Consider the following 20334-nt stretch of genomic DNA (forward strand, 5'->3'; position numbering starts at 1 on the left):
TTCCTACTCTTACAGTCTTACATTAATCAAATTGTACAAAGAAAAAAGCTTCCTCTTCAAAGTTTCCCTTCTTGTTAAAGAATAAATCATAAATGTTAGAAATGTTTCTTTTGAGGCCAAGTGTAGGGGCTCACGCCTGTAATTCCAGCACTTTGGGAGGCCGAGGCAGGCAGATCACAAGGTCAGGAGATTGAGACCATCCTGGCTAACATGGTGAAACCCCATCTCTACTAAAAAAAAGGAAATGTTTCTTTTAAAGACTAACTTCCTTCAAGATTCCTTCCTTTGTGCTAATAACTCTTTGTTAACCCCTATCCCATGTAACTATTAAATATAAGAAAATAAATACATTCTATGCCCTTGTACTTTAACCAAGACGCTCACAGGTATGTCTCAGCTCGCAGCCTACGCCCCTTCCTTATTTGGGAATGTTACTACTTTTCTAAGTCTTCTCATAAGCAACTGCCTCTCTTCCTTTGTTCTCCCTTGCATATACCTATTTTTAAAAGTTTTAAAACCTTTAGCCAAATGAGTGCAGCCTAGACTGTGAGGTCCAGTTCCAGCCAATGGAATCAGGACACAGCAATAGGGTCCGGATGTGTAGGATATAACTATTTTTACCCCCTTTGTTCAGTGTGCTCTCGCTACTGTTCCATCTGCGAGAAGCACCCTTTCTGCAGAAAGTAAAAACTGCCTTGCTGAAAGAATTAAATTTATATTTGAGTGCTATTTCTTTGTGGCACCGTGGAACAAGCATTTCTAACAATAACACAGATAAAGGCACAACTGCAGCTACAATAAGTGATACCAAGTGAAGGCACAGCATGCTATCACCAGCTTCTAACAGCAGAATCAAATCTGATCAGAAAAGTCAGGAAAGGTTTCCTGAAGGAAGTGATGCTTTGCTGAGATTTAAAGGATGACTAAGGCATGGTGGTTCATGCCTGTAATCCCAACACTTTGTGAAGCTGAGGTGGGCAGATCACTTGAGCTCAGGTGTTCAAGACCAGCCTGGGCAACATAGCAAAACCCTAGTCTCTATTTTTAAAAGACACAAAAATTAGCTGGGCATGGTGGTGTGCACCTGTTGTCTCAGCTACTCGGGAGGCTGAGGTGGGAGGATGATCAGTTGAGCCCAGGAAGCCGAGGCTGCAGTGAGGCAAGATCGTGCCACTGCGCTCCAGCCTGGATGACAAAGCAAGACCCTGTCTCAAATAATTAAATTAAGAATGACTAGGAGTTAACTAAATAGGGAAGGAAGAGCATTCCAGGAAAAGAAAACAGCAGTGCAAAGCCCTCTGGTGGAAAAAAACAAAGTCCTCAAGCCTGCAATCAGCCAGTGAGCCTCTAGTACAGAGGCCAAGGAGTGTGGTAGGAAACGAAGAAACGGAGGTGGGAGCCAGACAACGCAGGACCATGTAGGCCATATAAGGGAGTTTTGTTTCTATCACAAGAGCAACAGAAAGCTACTGATGGGCTTTAAAGCAAGAGGTCATGACAGGATCAGAGCTGTGTTTTGGACAAAACCCTCAGGTGGTTCTGATGGAATAGCGAATAGATTAAAAAAAGCCAAAGCAGGAATAGGAAGAATACTCAAGAAGCTACTCTCACTTTCCAGACAGGAAACGATAGTAGCATTGGACCAGAGTGGTCCCAACATTCCAGGAGCCCAGTAGGAGAGTTCTCACTGTTCATTATGAAGACTTTCAGTGGTACCTGGCACCTATGATTTAAATGGCATTTGTCTTTTATGGTTTTTGTTTTGGCTGGTTTATACTATACAGAGATTATTTTTATTCACATTAATGTATCACTCTGTTTATAGCTTTTGAATTTTGTAACATATTTAAGCCTTTTCCGAGATTAATTTTAAAGAAGTACAGAAGAGACCAAAAATGGCCGGGTGTGGTGGCTCACGCCTGTAATCCCAACACTTTGGGAGGCTGAGGCAGGCGGATCACAAGGTCAGAAATTCAAGACCAGTCTGGTCAACATGATGAAACCCCGTCTCCACTAAAAATACAAAAAATTAGCCAGGCACCACGCACCTGTAATCCCAGCTACTTAGGAGGCTGAGGCAGGAGAATCGCTTGAACCCAGGAGGTAGAGGTTGCAGTGAGCCAAAATTATACCACTGCACCCCAGCCCAGGCAACAGTGTAAGACTCCGTCTCAAAAAAAAAAAAAAAAAAAAAAATCTACATAATAACCACTTGCCTCTATTGTCCCTCTTCTCTGCCCACAAAACTCAATGACTATCCCTGGCACCCTACTGGACTATCCGAGGTTTATTCTCTGGGGAGACTAAACTAAAGGAACTCGAGTCTACACACAGGAGACAATAGTGATACTTACAACAGAAGAATTAAGTGTAAGTCTTCTATATATCAAATAGATTTTTGGCTTCCTTCTCTCCACTGCGCTCTCAGAAATGCTGGCAGCCAGCTTATACACTCTAGGCAGAAAATAGGAGGATTCTGGAGAAAACGACCAACCCAAGGAAAGATGACTAGTTCCTCACAGTCTGGAGTTCCTCCAAATAAGAGCTTAGTCAGATCACTCAGCAATGAAGGCATCTGGCAGTAAAAACCCACCCATGCACACAAGAAGTTCCAATCTCCTTTTTAGTACCTCACTCTAAAATGTAAACCCACACCCAAGGACCACTAAATCTTTGGAAAAGCTTCTACTATAAAAACTAAGAAATATGAAAAATGAACTTGAGAGAAACAAACATGACAGAAGTTTAAAAATTAACTATAATTAATATCCTCAGAGACTCAGAAAACATTGTAGCCATGAAACAAACGGAGTATGAAAAATATTCAGAGAATTTTTTAAAAAACAGCTCTTGAAAAAAACCTAGAAAACAAGAAAATCTCAGTAGATGGGTTGGGAGATAAGAATGAGACAATTCCTAGGAAATAAAACAGAAAGGCAAAGATGTAGAAAATAGAAAACAACACAACTGAATTTGTATCCTAGGAGTCAGTACCATATCCATGTTGTGATGTGCAATTTTCTGGTTAACGTCTGTCTCTTCTGCTAGACTCTAAGCTACAGGAGTATGGCTGGTGCCATATTTTGCTCACCACTATCACCCCCAGCACTCACACAGCTCATACAATTTACTTAATAAATATTTGTGGAATTAATAAATACAGCAAAAACATCTGTCACCTTAATGTTATTTTAACTTTACTCGTTTACACTTACATAAGAACTTTTCTATTTGCATAGAGTTAAATAACATTAAGACAAAACTGGAGAACATGAAACTTTGCTCCTTAAAAAAATTACTCAAGTTTGCAAAACGCTGTTCTATTCTACTATATAAGGCTGAAAAAGAGAAACACATTTACAAAATCTATTTCAAAAGCAACATAAGAAGGGTACAAAATATCTGGTCAAATCGGCAGAAGCAACTTATATTAACCAACCTTTCTAACAATATGAAAAGCTACAGACATCACTGAAACTACTTGTACTCACTATTTTCAACTCAGCCACTTCTGACTGGAGTCGAGGAGCAGCCCAGATCAATGTAGACACAGATTCAGCCAGACCAGAATCTAGTTCCCTAATCAAGGAAAAACAGTATTTTTTTTAAAACATTCTTTAAAACAAACCATCAAAATCCTAGCTTTTGTTTCATATACTTTATAGCCTCTGAAGCTATTTCATGAATCTCACTAGATTCTCACAGTAACTCTAGGCTTCTAGCCGTTTTCGTGATCTTATTTTACTTTTGGAGAAACTCAAAACTATGGAACAAGCCCAAGGCCATGAAGTCGGAAAATGGTTGAGCCAAGATTTAAATCTAGGCTTCTCAGTTTCAGATTCTGTATTTTCGTTTTACCAGTTATCTACACTGAGATCAGGCCTTTAAGCAACTGTTAGGAAGCAGATCCTTGGGCATGTGAAATAGTCCCTTAATGCAGAAAGAGACCATATTACTCCTTTCTCAAATTCCAGAAGTCATTTAGGTCTTCGAATCAAAGTATCTTACTTCATAGACTGAATAAGGCCAAACCGAGCCAGCAGCAGGTCACAGTACAGCTCCAGGATCTCCATGGCCTCCACGAGGTAGTCTTCCCGGATAATGTGCTCAACACGGATCCGAGCTCGTTCATCTTTCCCAGCAGCCAGATAGTCAGCAATCTCCTTTCTCGCTTTCTGGGCCAGTTCCGCTAAGACACAAATCCCACTCCAATCTCACAGTAGAGCACTGGCATCTGGCCTACAGGCCAATCTCCCCCCACCAAGAAGAACTGGGTGGTTTCTATTATATCCTAGCTCCTCTCCCTTAGCAAATCTAATCCCATCCCATCTACTGTAGAATTTGCTACTCTGTCTAGGTGAGAAAATATAGTTCATGTGTCTTGACATTTCCAACTCAGGAGTCAGGTGACCTAATTCCGTAACAACAGAGTATGTCCCTTTCTCTGCAAAAAAGGTACTTACTCTATTAGTCACAAAGGGCAGAAATGCATCCAAAGCTTAAAAGATATGATCCCAGGCCAGGCATGGTAGCTCATGCCTGTAATCCCAGCACTTTGGGAGGCTGAGGCAGACGGATGGCTTTGAGGTCATGAGTTCAAGACCAGCCTGGCCAACATGGTGAAATCCCGTCTCTACTAAAAACATGAAAATTAGCCAGGTGTGGTGGCACATGCCTGTAATCCCAGCTACTTGGGAGGCTGAGGCACAAGAATCACTTGAACCCTGGAGGTGGAGGTTGCAGTGAGCCGAGATCACACCACTGCACTCTATCCTGGACAACAGAGTAAGACTGTGTCTCAACAAAAACAACAACAAAAAAAGATACGATCCCTAAGACTTCATAGTACTGGCCTCAAAGATCCACTACTGGGGTGCTAGTATCCAATGATGTATTTTGGAGAAAAAAAGTACACTACTCACTTTTTTTTTTCTCCAACAGTTTAAGGCGATTTATGACTAATCTCAAATTCACTCTTAAGCGCTCAGCTTTAAATCCAGAGCCCAGCATGCTGTGCTGTTCCTCCTAGAAACAGAAGAAGCACAATGACTATTTTCAAGTCAAAATTAGTTCAGGAACTAAAGCCTCTTAGGGGTGAATTATGTGACATCCGGCCACTGCACTCCAGCCTGGACGACAGATCCAGACTCCATCTCAAAAAGAAAAAAAAAAACAGATGGGTTTTCCTTTTGTAAAACTGCCCCAAAAGCCTTTACCCTACCTTTAAGAATTAACCTAAGTCCCAGGTTAAAATGGGGTTTTTATGTCATCAAGTATCTGGAATCCAGCAATTGAATTACATTCAATCCATGCAATAAGTATTTACTGATTACCTGTATGTCAGGCGTTGGCTTGATGCTGGAGATAAAAAGCATAAATTAAGTACAGTTATGCTACTACAAAGACACATGCACACGTATGTTTATTGCGGCACTATTCACAATAGCAAAGACTTGGAATCAACCCAAATGTCCATCAGTGACAGACTGGATTAAGAAAATGTGGCACATATACACCATGGAATACTATGCAGCCATAAAAAAGGATGAGTTTGCGTCCTTTGTAGGGACATGGATGCAGCTGGAAACCATCATTCTTAGCAAACTATCACAAGAAGAGAAAACCAAACACCGCATGTTCTCACTCATAGGTGGGAACTGAACAATGAGCTCACTTGGACTCGGGAAGGGGAACATCACACACTGGGGCCTATCATGGGGAGGGGGGAGGGGGGAGGGATTGCATTGGGGAGTTATACCTGATATAAATGATGAATTGATGGGTGCTGACGAGTTGATGGGTGCAGCACACCAACATGGCACATGTATACATATGTAACAAACCTGCACGTTATGCACATGTACCCTAGAACTTAAAGTATAATAAAAAAAAAAAAAATTAAGTACAGTCCTGGCCAGGTACGGTGGCTCACACCTGTAATCCCATCACTTTGGGAGGCCAAGGTGGGCAGATCATGAGGTCAGGAGATGGAGACCATCCTGGCCAACATGGTGAAAGCCCATCTCTAATAAAAATACAAAAAAAAAAAAAAATTAGCTGGGCATGGTGATGTACACCTGTAGTCCCAGCTACTCGGGAGGCTGAGACAGAACTGCTTGAACCCAGGAGGTGTAACAGTGAGCCAAAATCGCGCCACTGCACTCCAGCCTGGAAACAGAGTGAGACAGTGTCTCCAAAAAAAGAAAGAAAGAGAGAGAAAAAAAAAGGTACAATCCCTGTCGTCAAAGGAACCTGTATTCTACTGGAAAAACAACAAACAAACAACAAAAACAACCCCAGCACTTTGGGAGGCCTAGGCGGGCGGATCACCTGAGGTCGGGAGTTCGAGATCAGCCTGATCAACATGGAGAAACCCTGTCTCTACTAAAAATACAAAATTAGCTGGGTGTGATGGTGCATGCCTGTAATCCCAGCTGCTTGGGAGGCTGAGGCAGGAGAATTGCTTTAAGCCAGGAGACGGAGTTTGCAGTGAACCGAGAACATGCCATTGCACTCCAACCTGGGCAACAACAGTGAAATTCCGTCTCCAAAAACAAAAAGCTGCCCGGGCGCGGTGGCTCAAGCCTGTAATCCCAGCACTTTGGGAGGCCGAGACGGGCGGATCATGAGGTCAGGAGATCGAAACCATCCTGGCTAACACGGTGAAACCCCGTCTCTACTAAAAATACAAAAAACTAGCCGGGCGAGGTGGCAGCGCCTGTAGTCCCAGCTACTTGGGAGGCTGAGGCAGGAGAATGGCGGGAACCCGGGAGGCAGAGCTTGCAGTGAGCTGAGATCGCGCCACTGCACTCCAGCCTGGGCGACAGAGCGAGATTCTGTCTCAAAAAAAAAAAAAAAAAAAAAGCTAAATAGTAGGGTGTGAGTGTGGTGGCTCATGCCTGTAATCCCAGTGCTTTGGGAGGCCAAGGTGGGAGGATTGCTTAAGCCCGTGAGTTCAAGATCAGCCTAGGCAACATGGAGGAACCCCATCTTTACAAAAAAATACAAAAATTAGCCGGGCATGGTGGCATGCACCTGTGGTCCCAGCTACTCAGGAGGCTGAGCCAGGAAGACTGCTTTACTTCCAGAAGCAGAGGCTGTGGTGAGCCAAGATCACACCACAGCATTCCAGGTATGGTGAGAGAGCAAGACTGTCTCAAAAACCAAGAGCTAATTACATATAAAGGACTCCTATAACTCAACAACAACGTGATTAAAAACTGGGCAAAAAACTTGAAGACATTTCTCCAAAGATGATATACAAACAGCCAACAAGCATATCAAAAGTGCCAATATCATTAATCTCTAGAGAAAGGCAAATGAACTCACAATGAGATACCACTTCACACCCATTAGGATGGCTACTATCAAAAAAAAAAAGAAAGAAAATTTCAAGAACTGATGAGGCTGTGGAGAAAACGGAACCCTTGTGCACTGTTGGTGGGATTGTAAAATGGTACAACCATTACAGAAAACCAGTATGGCAGTTCCTCAAAAAATTAAAATTAAAAATGTAACTACCATATAATCTAGAAATCCCACTTCTGGTATATATCTAAAAGAACTGAAAGCAGAACTTCAAAGAGGTATTTGCATACCTATGTTCCCAGCAGCATTATTCACAATGGCCAACAGGTGGAGGCAACCCAAATGGCCACTGAGAGATGAATGGATAAACCAAATGTGGTCTACACATACAACAGAGCACTCATCAGCCTTAGAAAGGAAAGGAAATCCTACCCATCCCATGCTATGGATGAACTTCGAGGACATCATGGTAAGTGAAATAAGCCAGTCACAAAAAAAAGAAATACTGTAAAATTCTACTTGTGTGAGGTATCTAAAATTAGAGAAACAGAAAGTAGAATGGTGGTTGCCAGGGTCTGGGAGTAGGGGGAAATAGGGAACTGTTTCATGAGTACAGAGTTTCAGTTTTGAAAGATGAAAAGTTTATGGAGATCTGTTGCACAACTATGTGAGTACATACTACTGAACTCTACACTTAAAAATGGGTAAGTTAGTAAATTCTGTCATGTTGCCATGTGTTTTTCACCACAGTTAAATTTTTTAATTCTCAAGAGCTAAAACAAAACTATTAACATATTAGGATAAACATAAAAGAATATTTTATAAAGGAGAAAGAACAGACCTTTTTAAGAAGAGACAAAAATTATTTTGTATGGAAAAATTACTTAAACTATAAAAAAAATTAAAAGGTAAGCAATATTTGGGGGGAAATCTGCAATGGAGATTATTCTTTTTTTTTTTTTTTATGTTTCTGAATGGCTGTTTAAAGACAATCCTAAATTATAACTTAGTTTGACTTAGATTGTAAAGAATTCAGAGTGAAGTTTAACTTGCTACTATTTTAAAAGCATGTGACCTTATAGATTTGTAAGATGTGAGAAGTGTTGAATAATCTTTAATATTACACATAAACCATACTAAAATGCTTTTCAATAAGTAAAAGGAACCATTTTAAATACAGGGAATTATAATTAGATTGGCATCGTTAAGGCCAAAATTCTAGACATTGCTACCTTATCTTCAACCCTTGCCTTTAAGAGGCAAATGAACACAAAACACAGATGAATCTTGCTTGGTTCTGAGACAGTGAAGGAATTTCCCCAGTATTTAAATATATTCACATAACCAGCTATATAAATCTAAATATAAAACCAATCTCCAGTAAGTTTTAAGATGGCACTCACCATCTTTGCGAAAAGTTGAACATTACTAACAAAGTCTAATCATGTCTTTAGAAGGGGTAAACAGTGATAGCATTTACTGAATTGGAATTACTATTAAAATTCAAAAACTGAACGTATTCATTTAACCACAAGCCAGTCTTAGTTTTAAATCAGGACTGCCCAACAAAATATTCTGTCAGTCATTCATGATCTGAATTCTGGTGTATGAGATCTATTAAAGTATGGTACACATAAAAAAGTCAAGAGACATTTGTTTTGTAATAAATAAGGCAGTGGCCAATTATTACTCATTAGTAGCTTTTTTGAGATAAGCTATCAAGTCTGCCCTTTCTTCCTTCTTCTTAATGCCGACAAAGATCATTTTTGTTCCAGGGATGTACTTCTTGGGATTCTCCAAATACTCCATCAGTGTATCCTCTCCCCAGGTGATGCCTTTGTTCTTATTGGCGGCTGTGTAAGAGTATCCAGGGGCCTGACCTGTCTTCCGCCCGAAGAGACCATGGAGATTTGGCCCAGTCTTGTGCTTGCCTCCCTTTTCAACGGTGTGGCACTGGGAACACTTCATAATAAAAATCTTCTTGCCTTTCTCAACATCACCCATATTTAATTCTCTTTTTAGTCCCTGGCGCAACAAAGATTCCCGCTCCGAAGCAGGACGTCCCCACTCTCTAAGTCAATGGAGATTATTCTAAACTTGATCATGATGATCAGTGAGAAAACTGGTGCATTCTCAAACTCCCGCTGGAAATGTAAATTGGTACCACCTCTCAAAGTCACTCTTTCAAACTTCCAAGTTTAGCCGGGAGCAGTGGCTCATGCCTGTAATCCCAACACTTTGGGAGACACAGACTTGAGCTCAGGAGACCAGCCTGGGCAACATGGTGAAACTCCAACAGTACCAAAACTACAAAAATTCGCCAAGACATGGTGGTGAGCGCCTATGGTCCCAGCTACTAAGGAGGCAGGAGTGAGAGGATCACTGGAGCCTGGGTAGTGGAGGCTAAGGTGAGCCATGACTGTGCCACTGAACTCCAGCCTAGGCAACAGAGCAAGACCCTGTCTCAAAAAAAAAAAAATTCCAAGTTTAAATGTCTATCCTGAAGAACAGTTCACGTTCACGTGTATACAAGAGGGGAATGTACAATGACAAAATCATCTAAATTCCAACAGTTAGAAACTGATTAAAACACATCTATTTTATGGGATACATGGCAGTAGTTTTGTTTTTTGGTGGTTTTTTTATGGTTTCTGAGACAGAGTCTTCACTTTGTTGCCCAGGGTGGAGTGCGGTGGCGTGATCTTAGCTCACTGCAACCCCTGCCTCCCAAGTTCAAGCAATTCTCTTGCCTCAGTCTCCGGAGTGGCTGGGATTACAGGAATGAACCACCACACCCAGCTAATCTTTGTATAGCAATAGTTTTTTGTTTTGTTTTGTTTTTTTAAAAAAGGTAGTGTAGCATTCTAAAACATTTTAGCACAAAGCAAGCACTCAGATAATAATTGCTGAAAAAATTAAAGGGAGGAGATCCAAGATGTGTTACTTTTATTGTTTTGTTTTTGAGATAAGAGTCTCACTCTCGCCCAGGCTGGAGTGCAGTGGTGCGATCACGGCTCACTGCAACCTCCGCCTCCTGGGTTCAAGCTATTCTCCTGCCTCAGCCTCCCAAGTAACTGAGATTACAGGCACACGCCACCATGCCTAGCTAATTTTTCATATTTTTAGTAGAGATGGGGTTTCACCATGTTGAACACGCTGGTCTTGAACTCCTGACCTCAAGTGATCAATCCATCTCAGCCTCCCAATGTTTTTTTTGTTTTGTTTTGTTTGTAAATCAAGCTGAAAAGTAGCATACACATTATGATACTACTTTATACACGTATATAAATGCATGGAGAAAGCGCCTATAAAAACAGGTATTAACATTTTAATGGTGTTAACTCTGGAAAGTAAAGCTGAAGGGAAGCCTCAGTATTTTCTCTTATATACTCCAAATTGATATTTACAAAAATGTATTCACATATATTTGAGTAAGAATATTTCTATTAATACATAACCACCCTTGCCCTCATAAAGTACAGTAGTACCCCCTTATCCAAGGGTTACGTTCCAAGACCCTAGTGGATGCCTGAAATTGCAGCTCATACCGAATCCTATACATAGTACCATGTTTTTCAATCTGATATCCAAAGGGGCTAAGTGACTAGTGGGCAGGTAGCATACACAGCGTGGATACGCTGGACAAAGGGGTAATTCAAATCCCAGGTGGGATGAACAGGATGGCACGAGAGTTCATCAAACTACTTGGAATGACACACAATTTAAAATGTATGAACTGTTTATTTCTGCAATTTTCCATTTAGTATTTTCAGACCACACTTGACCAAAGTAGCTGAAAGCCCAGACAATGAAAACATGGATAAGGGAGGATGGCTGTACATCAAGGCCCTTTATTGTATAATGAAGATAACAAATCAACTCCCATTATCACTCCTGAGTAGCTGGGACTACAGGCACATGCCACCACACCCAGCTAATTTTTGTATTTTTGTATTTTGAGTAGAGACGGGGTTTCACCATGTTGGCCAGGTGACTGAAATTAGAAGATATTAACCCAAAGAACATTATCCAACTTGCCATTAAATTATTCAGTATACACTTGATTAATAAGGTAACTAGGTTTAAAAAGGTACAAAAAATATTCCTGAGTATTTCTCTATCATGGGTCCTACAAAGATCTTGCCCTTAGTAGACAATTACTCCAGCTTAAACATGGATACACCAAACTTGTCAAGTAACCAGTTACATTTCTAAGAGAAGGATGACCTAAGGAGTTATTCTCAAGTTTTCATTTACTATTTTGTATGATCCTAGAAGTTAATACGGTAACAAAAATAAGATTATACCTGTCCGATTGGCAAAAATTAGAAGAAGGCTTTCAAATAATGGCCAATATAAATGTACAAATTGATATGACCATTTTGGACACTACTTTGGTAGTATTTAATGAAAAGTATGCTTTAATGAAAGGTATTCATATACCTTAAGACACAGCAATCCCATTCCTGGACATACACCACCACAGAAATTTGTACACAGCACCATGAAGACACATGTATGCATTTTGTGGTAGTAAGGAAGTAGAAGAATGCTAAGTGTCCATTTCAAGAGGACAAATGAGGCCAAGTATGGTGGTCCATGCCTATAAATACCAGCAGTTTGGGAGGTCCCGGCAGGAGATCGCTTGAGGCCAGAGTTCAAGACCAGCCTGGGCAACATGACAAGATTCTCTCTACAGAATATTTAGAAATTAGCTGGGCGTGGGGGTGCATGCCTGTAGTCCTAGCTACTTGGGAGGGTGAGGTGGGAGGCTCACTTGCACCCAGGAAGTCAAGTCAAGGAGGCAACAAAGAGCTGTGTTCATGACACTGCACTCCAGCCTGGGTGACAGAGTGAGACCCTGTATCCAAAAAAAAAAAAAAGACAGATAAAATGTGATAAAAACATGACAGAATACTATGCAGCAGACAAAATTAATTAAACAGCTGTACTTAGAGCAACATGGGTGGTCCTTAAAAATAGAAACAAAAAATACAAGGAACAGGGTTCTAGCTTCAGTGTCTCTTTCACTGAATGAAGCTATAAAACCTGAACAGAATGCATTTAGCAGCTATCTGAGAACTATGAAAAATAATAGCAGATGAACAAAGAAGACCACAGTTTGAAGTAACAATAAACTGGGATCGAGTTTATCATTTTTCCCTCTGATGTTTCCCAGCCTGGATGCACAGCAGCCTGAAACCCAGAAATCAGCATCAGCAGAGAGAAAGCACATCAAGAGCTGTCTAGTCCTGGTTTGAGGAACTAGAAAGGGGACCCCTGGTATAGACAAAGAGTGGGTGAAATACCCACTGGGAAAATCTCAACTCACATAATCAACCTGAGACAACACCGATGTTGGAATTAACTGACAAAGACTTTAAAGCAGCTACTATAAAAATGCTGGCTGGGAGCGGTGGCTCACGCCTGTAATCCCAACACTGTGGGAGGCTAAGGCAGGCAGATCATCTGAGGTCAGGTGTTCAAGACCAGCCTGGCCAACGTGGTGAAAGCCTTCCTTTACGAAAAATACAAAAATTAGCTAGGCATGGTGGCACATGTCTGTAGTCCCAGCTACTCAAGGGGGTGATGCAGGAGAATCGCTTGAACTGGGAAGGCGGAGGTTGCAGTGAGCCGAGGTTGTGCCATTGCACTCCAGCCTGGGCAACACGGCAAGACTGTCTCAAAAAAAAGAAAAGAAAAGAAAAAATGCTGCAATAAGGAAGGGAAATTTCTCTTAAATGGAAAGATTAAAAAGTAAAGACAGGCCAGGCGCAGTGGCTCATGCCTGTAATCCCAGCACTTTGGGAGGCCGAGGTAGGTGGATCATGAGGTCAGGAGTTCAAGACCAGCCTGGCCCACATAGTGAAACCCCGTCTCTACTCAAAATACAAAAATTAGCTAGGTGTGGTGGCGCGTGCCTGTAGTCCCAGCTATTTAATAGGCTGAGGCAGAGAATTGCTTGACTTGGCGGGGGGGGGGGGGGGGGGGGGGGGGGGGGGGGTGGGAGGGGGAGGTTGCAGTGGGCTGAGATCACACCACTGCACTCCAGCTGGGCGAGAGTGAGACTCGTCTCAAAAAAAAAAAAGAAAAAAAAAGTAAAGACATAAAGAGGAAACAAATCTTAGAACTAATCCTTGCTTCTCAGGGGGCTGAGGCAGGAGGACTGCTTGAGCCTAGTTTAGTTGACTAGCCTGTCTCAAAGAAAAAAAAAATTAGAATAAAAAGATACAAACCAAAGAAGGAAACTGCATGGACTAAATACCAGAATGGAAAATGACAGAGAAAAGAGCCAGGGCACTTGTAGGTAAGTCAATAGAAAGTATCTAATCTGAAAAACAGAAAGAAAAAAATTGAAAAAAGTGAACAAAGCCTTACAGATCTGTAGGACAACACCAAGGGGTCTTAATGTCTTAATGACAGTTGGGTCATTAAATCCCATAAGGGGTCCGGGCGAGGTGGCTCACGCCTGTAATCCCAGCACTTTGGGAGGCCAAGGCAGGCAGATCACAAGGTCAGGAGATCGAGACCATCCTGGCTAACAAGGTGAAACCCCGTCTCTACTAAAAATGCAAAAAATTAGCCGGGCACGGTGACGGGCACCTGTAGTCCCAGCTATGCGGGAAGCTAAGGCAGGAGAATGGCATGACTTTGGGAGGTGGAGCTTGCAATGAGCCGAGATTGTGCCACTGCACTCCAGCCTGGGCAACAGAGTGAGACTCTGTCTCCAAAAACAAACAAACAAACAAAAAAAACCCATAAGGATAGGAGAAAGAATACTTTTATTCTTTAAAAATATTTTTTTAAATATTGCCTTTCTCAGAGCTCAAGATTTAAAAGAAAAAATACTGCCTGAAAACTTCCCACATTCAGCAAAATATATTCTCTACAGACTCAAAAAGCTTAGCAAACTTGATTCACACAAAACCCAAAGAAATTCATGTCCAGACTCATAATCAAACCGCTAAAACCCAAAGACAATTTTTTTTTTTTTTGAGATAGAGTCTCGCTCTGTTGCCCAGGCTGGAGTGCAGTGGCACGATCTTGGCCCACTGCAATCTCTGCCTTTCAGGTTCGAGCGAGTCCCCTGCCTCAGCCTCCTGAGTAGCTGGGACTACAGGTGTGAGCCACCATTTCCAGCCAACAATTTTTTAAAATATTGAAAGCAGTCAGGGAAAAATGATGCATTACCTACAAGGGACCTATTTAATAACTGTAGATTTCACTTCAGAAACCAGGGAGACCAAAAGGAAGCAAAACAACGTTTATAAAGTGATGAAAAAAACAACAGTCAACTTAAAATTATCTATCCAGTAAAAATATCCCTCAAAAATAAAGTCATTCTCAGATGAGGGAAAACTAGTAAGAGAATTTGTCACCAACAGACCTGCTCTATAAGAACTGCGGGCCAGGGGCCCGGCGCAGTGGCTCACGCCTGTAATCCCAGCACTTTGGGAAGCCAAGGCGGGCGGATCACAAGGTCAGGAGATCTAGACCATCCTGGCTAACACGGTGAAACCCCGTCTCTACGAAAAATACAAAAAATTAGCCAGGCGTGGAGGCAGGCACCTGTAGTCCCAGCTACTTGGGAGACTGAGGCAGGAGAATGGCGTGAACCCGGGAGGCGGAGCTTGCAGTGAGCCGAGATCGCGCCACTGCACTCCAGCCTGGGCGACTGAGCGAGACTCCCTCTCAAAAAAAAAAAAAAAAAATTGTGGACCAGGTCTGGTGGCTCAGGTCTGGTAATCTCAGCACTTTGGGAGGCCAAGTCGGGTGGAACACCTGAGATCAGGCCAACATGCTGAAACCTTGTCTCTACTCAAAAAAAAAAACACACACACACACACACACACACACACACACACACACACACAAAATTAGCTGGGTGTGGTGGCGGGCGCCTGTAATCCTAGCTACTCAGGAGGCTGAGGCAGGAGAATCGCTTGAACCTGGGAGGTGGAAGCTGCAGTGAGCCAAGATCTGACCATTGCATTCCAGCCTGGTCAACAAGAGCAAAACTGTGTCTCAAAAAAAAAAAAAAAAGGCCAGCCTGTAATCCCAGCACTTTGGGAGGCTGAGGCAGGCGGATCACAAGTCAGGAGATCGAGACCATCCTGGTTAACACAGTGAAACCCCGTCTCTACTAAAAATACAAAAAATCTGCTGGGCGTGGTGGTGCTCGCCTGCAGTCTCAGCTACTTGGGAGGCTGACGCAGGAGAACTGCTTGCACTCAGGAGGCGAGGCGGAGTTGCAGTGAGCAGAGATAGCGTCACTGCACTCCAGCCTGGGTGACAGACCAACACGCCATCTCCAAAAAAAAAAAAAAGAATTGCTAAGAAGTTTTTAATGTAGAAAGGAAGTGATAACCAGAAGGAAAACCGGAATGTTATAAAGCAAGAGTTACAGAAACGGCAAATATCTGGTTATAGATGGCTCTGCAAGTCTCTTAAAATATGTTTAACAATTAAAAACAAAACCAGTACTGTCTGATAGGGCTTTCAATGTATGTAAATGTAATATATAAGATAACCACAACATTATGGGATAAAGGGAAGAAGGGTAAAGAGATCATCTATAGAATAGTAAGGTTTTCATGTTCCATGAGAACTGGAAAAACATGACTGTAAGTAGCCTATGAAAAGTTAAGTTCGACTGGGTGCGGTGGCTCATGCCTGTAATCCCTGCACTTTGGGAGGCCAAGGCAGGTGGATCGCCTGAGGTCAGGAGTTCGAGAAAAGCCTGGCTAACATGGTGAAACCCCATCTCCACTAAAAATACAAAAAATTAGCTGGGCATGGTGGTGGGCGCCTGTAATCCCAGCTACTTGGGAGGCTGAGGCAGGAGAATCACTTGAACCCAGGAGGTGGAGGTTGCAGTGAGCTGAGATGGTGCCATTGTACTCCAGCCTGGGCAACAAGAGTGAAACTCTGTCTCAAAAAAAAAAAGAAAGAAAAGAAAAATTAAGTTCATCTATTGTAATCCCTAGAGCGATCACTAAAAAATACTATACAGCCGGGCGCGGGTGGCTCACGCCTATAATCCCAGCACTTTGGGAGGGCAAGGCGGGTGGATCACGAGGTCAGGAGTTCGAGACCAGCCTGGCTAACACAGTAAAACCCCGTCTCTACTAAAAATATAAAAATTAGCCCGGTGTGGTGGCATGCATCTATAGTCCCAGCCATCTGAGAGGCTGAGGCGGGAGAATCGCTTGAACCCAGGAGGCGGAGGTGGCAGGGAGCTGAGACCACGCCACGACACTCCAGCCTGGGTGACACAGTGAGACTCCATCTCAAAAAAACAAACAAAAACAGTATACAAAAAAAGCAAAAACAAAAAAAACAGATTTTAGGCCGGGCGCGGTGGCTCAAGCCTGTAATCCCAGCACTTTGGGAGGCCGAGACGGGCGGATCACAAGGTCAGGAGATCGAGACCATCCTGGCTAACACGGTGAAACCCCGTCTCTACCAAAAATACAAAAAAAAACTAGCCGGGCGAGGTGGCGGGCGCCTGTAGTCCCAGCTACTCAGGAGGCTGAGGCAGGAGAATGGCGTAAACCCGGGAGGCGGAGCTTGCAGTGAGCTGAGATCCGGCCATTGCACTCCAGCCCGGGCAACAGTGCAAGACTCCGTCTCAAAAAAAAAAAAAAAAAAAACAGATTTTAAACTGGAATTTTAAAATTTGTTCAAATAGCCCAAAAAGCAGGAAACAGAAACAAGAGGATAGAAAATAATAAAACATAAACCTAAACTCAAACATTCAAAAATGACACAATTAAATGAAAATGGTATAAACACAATTAAAAGACATATTATGGCAATGAACCAAAAAATGATCCACTATATACCGTCAACAAGAAACTCACTTCAAATATAATGATGTAGGTAGTTTAAAAAGTAAAGTATAGGAAAGGTATATATGCAAACACTAATCAAAAGAAAGTTGGAATCCAAGTATGGTGGCTCATGCCGTAATCCCAGCACTTTGGGAGGCTGATGTGGGAGGATCGCTGGAGCTCAGGAGTTCAAGACTAGCCTAAGAGCAAGATCCCATCTCTACAATTAAAAATAAAAATTAGCGGCGGGCACAGAGGCTCATGCCTGTAATCCCAGCACTTTGGGAGGCCAAGGCAAGCGGATCACGAGGTCAGGAGATCGAGACCATCCTGGCTAACATGGTGAAACCCCGTCTCTACTAAAAATACATAAAGTTAGCCGGGCATGGTGGCGGGCACCTGTAGTCCCAGCTACTCAGGAGGCTGAGGCAGGAGAATGGCGTAAACTCGGGAGGCAGAGCTTGCAGTGAGCTGAGAACACCCCACTGCACTCCAGCCTGGGCGACAGACGGAGACTCCATCTCAAAAAAAAAAAAAAAAATTAGCTGGACATGGTAGCATGTGCCTGTAGTCCCAGCTACTTGGGGGGACTGAGGTGGGAGAACTGCTTAAGCCCAGGAGGTCAAGGCTGCAGACAGCCATGTTTGTGCAAGTACACTCCAGACTGGGCAACAGAGCAAGATCCTATCTCAAAACAACAGGCTGGGCACAGTGGCTCACGCCTGTAATCCCAGAACTTTGGGAGGCTGAGGCGGGTGGATCATCTAAGGTCAGGAGTTCGAGATCAGCCTGGTCAACATGACGAAACCCCATCTCTACTAAAAATACAAAATTAGCCAGGCATGGTGGCATGAGCCTGTAATCCCAGCTACTTGGGAGGCTGAGGCAGGAGAATCGCTTGAACCTGGGAGGCAGAAATTGCAGCGAGCCAAGATCACACCACTGCACTCAGCCTGGGCAACAAGAACAAAACTCCGTCTCAAAACCACCACCACCACCAAACAAACAGAAAGTTGGAGGGGCTACATTAATACCAGACAGACTTCGGAGAAAGGAAAACCAGGGATACAGAAGGACATTACATAAGCATAAAAGGGTGAAGTCACCAGGAAAATACAACAATCCTAATTGTGAATGCACCCAACAGAGCTTCAAAAACACAAAGCAAAAACTGTAACACAGAGGAAAGGAGAAATAAACAAATTAATTATAGTTAGAGACTTCAACATACCACCCACTATAATTGATCAACCTAGTAGACAGAACACAAATAAGGACACAGAACTGAACACCACCACCACCTGATGGCATCTCATTGACATTTATAGAACACACACCGAACACAGCAGTGCACATGGAACATTCATGAATGCAGGACATACCTGGGGTTCTAAAACCAAACTTAACAAATTAAATAAGACCAGGCATAGTGGCTTTCATCTGTAACTTCAGCTACTTGAAAGGCTGAGGTAGAAGGATCATTTGAGGCCAAGGGACCAGCCTGAGCAACACAGTAAGACCTCATCTCTATTATATTAAATTTTTTAAAAAGAAGAAAACAAACCCCAAATTAAACAGAACTGAAGTCATACCAAGAATACTGTAATGGAATTAGACTAGAAATCAACAGAAAATCTCAACATCTGGGAATTCAACAATATACTTCTAGATAAACTGCTTGGAGGTCAAAGAGAAAGCTTCAAGTGAAAAAAAAAATTTAAGGATTTGTACTAAAAAAAACCATATATTTATGTCTTTAACAAAAATTTATGGTAAGTACCTAAGGCAGTGCTTAGAAAAAAATTTGTATCATTAAGGTTTTAATTAGAAAAGAAGAGGCCAGGTTCAGTGGTTCACACCTCTAATCCCAGCACTTTGGGAGGCCAAGGGGAGAGGATCACTTGAGGCCAGGAATTTGAGACCAGCCTAGACAATGTTGCAAGACCCCATTCTCTACAAAAAAATTAAAACATTAGCAGGGCTTGGTGGCACACACCTGGAGTCCCAGCTACTTGCAAGGCTGAGGCAGTGAGCACAAGAGTTTGAGGGTGCAATGAGCTATGATCATGCCATTGTGCTCTAGGCTGGACAATAGAGCAAGACCCTGTCTCTCCAGAAGAAAGGTCTCAAATTACTAATCTAAACTTCCACATTAAGGAACTAGAAAAAGAGCAAAATCAAACCAAAGTAAGCAAAAACAAACAACAAAAAGAAAGCAAAAATTCAATGAAACTGAATAAGAAATAGAAAAAAAAAAAAAAAATCAGGGAAACTAAATGTTGATTCTTCAAAACTATTCTTTAAAAACTGATATATCGGCCGGGCACGGTGGCTCAAGCCTGTAATCCCAGCACTTTGGGAGGCCGAGACGGGCGGATCACGAGGTCAGGAGATCGAGACCATCCTGGCTAACATGGTGAAACCCCGTCTCTACTAAAGAAATACAAAAAACTAGCCGGGCGAGGTGGTGGGCACCTGTAGTCCCAGCTACTCGGGAGGCTGAGGCAGGAGAATGGCGGGAACCCAGGAGGCGGAGCTTGCAGTGAGCTGAGATCCAGCCACTGCACTCCAGCCTGGGCGACAGAGGGAGACTCCGTCCCAAAAAAATAAAAAAAACTGATATATCTATATAACAAATTCACAAATAAAATAAATTATCAGTATCAGGGATCAAAGGGTATCACTACAGATTCTAAAGACGTTTAAAGGGGATATTATAACCAACATACATCTATATATTCAACAATGAAATGGCCGGGCGCGGTGGCTCAAGCCTGTAATCCCAGCACTTTGGGAGGCCGAGACGGGCGGATCACGAGGTCAGGAGATCGAGACCATCCTGGCTAACACTGTGAAACCCCGTCTCTACTAAAAATACAAAAACTAGCCGGGCGAGGTGGCGGGCGCCTGTAGTCCCAGCTACTCCGGAGGCTGAGGCAGGAGAATGGCGTAAACCCGGGAGGCGGAGCTTGCAGTGAGCTGAGATCCGGCCACTGCACTCCAGTCCAGGCGACAGAGCGAGACTCCGCCTCAAAAAAAAAAAAAAAAAAATGAAATGAAATAAATCCCTCAGAAATGCAAATTTACTAAATTTCACACTAAGAAATAGAAAATAGAGCCGCACTGTATCTATTACAAAAACTGAATCTAGGCCGGGTACGGTGGCTTAGCCTATAATCCCAGCACTTCGGGA

General features: G+C 42.7%; 2 protein-coding genes across 8 annotated transcripts in view; both read right to left on the minus strand.

Annotated features, from left to right (window-relative positions):
• The window catches only part of IST1 (IST1 factor associated with ESCRT-III), a 37310-nt gene that overhangs the window by 8600 nt on the left and 8376 nt on the right, over positions 1-20334 (minus strand). For 3 of the 7 annotated variants that reach the window (XM_023210324.2, XM_031934427.1, XM_031934428.1), the window contains exons 1-4: positions 5334-5358; positions 4923-5025; positions 4009-4189; positions 3492-3579 (exon numbers count right to left, since the gene is read on the minus strand). In XM_023210324.2, coding sequence (XP_023066092.1) covers positions 3492-3579; positions 4009-4189; positions 4923-5010 — 357 coding nt within the window. In that variant the 5' untranslated portion in view covers positions 5011-5025; positions 5334-5358. Of the gene's footprint in view, positions 1-2354; positions 2433-3491; positions 3580-4008; positions 4190-4922; positions 5026-5333; positions 5359-8711; positions 8741-20334 lie in introns of those variants that run through there. The other 4 variants (XM_023210326.3, XM_023210327.3, XM_023210325.3 and 1 more) reach the window with 3 other exon arrangements.
• Positions 8763-9674, minus strand: LOC111541425 (cytochrome c). Its single transcript, XM_023210330.2, has one exon. The coding sequence runs from the start codon at positions 9310-9312 to the stop codon at positions 8995-8997; it is 318 nt and encodes a 105-aa protein (XP_023066098.1). The 5' UTR covers positions 9313-9674; the 3' UTR covers positions 8763-8994.

The sequence above is a fragment of the Piliocolobus tephrosceles genome, chromosome 17 (assembly GCF_002776525.5).
Source record: "Piliocolobus tephrosceles isolate RC106 chromosome 17, ASM277652v3, whole genome shotgun sequence".
In the NCBI taxonomy this organism is placed as follows: Eukaryota; Metazoa; Chordata; class Mammalia; order Primates; family Cercopithecidae; genus Piliocolobus; species Piliocolobus tephrosceles.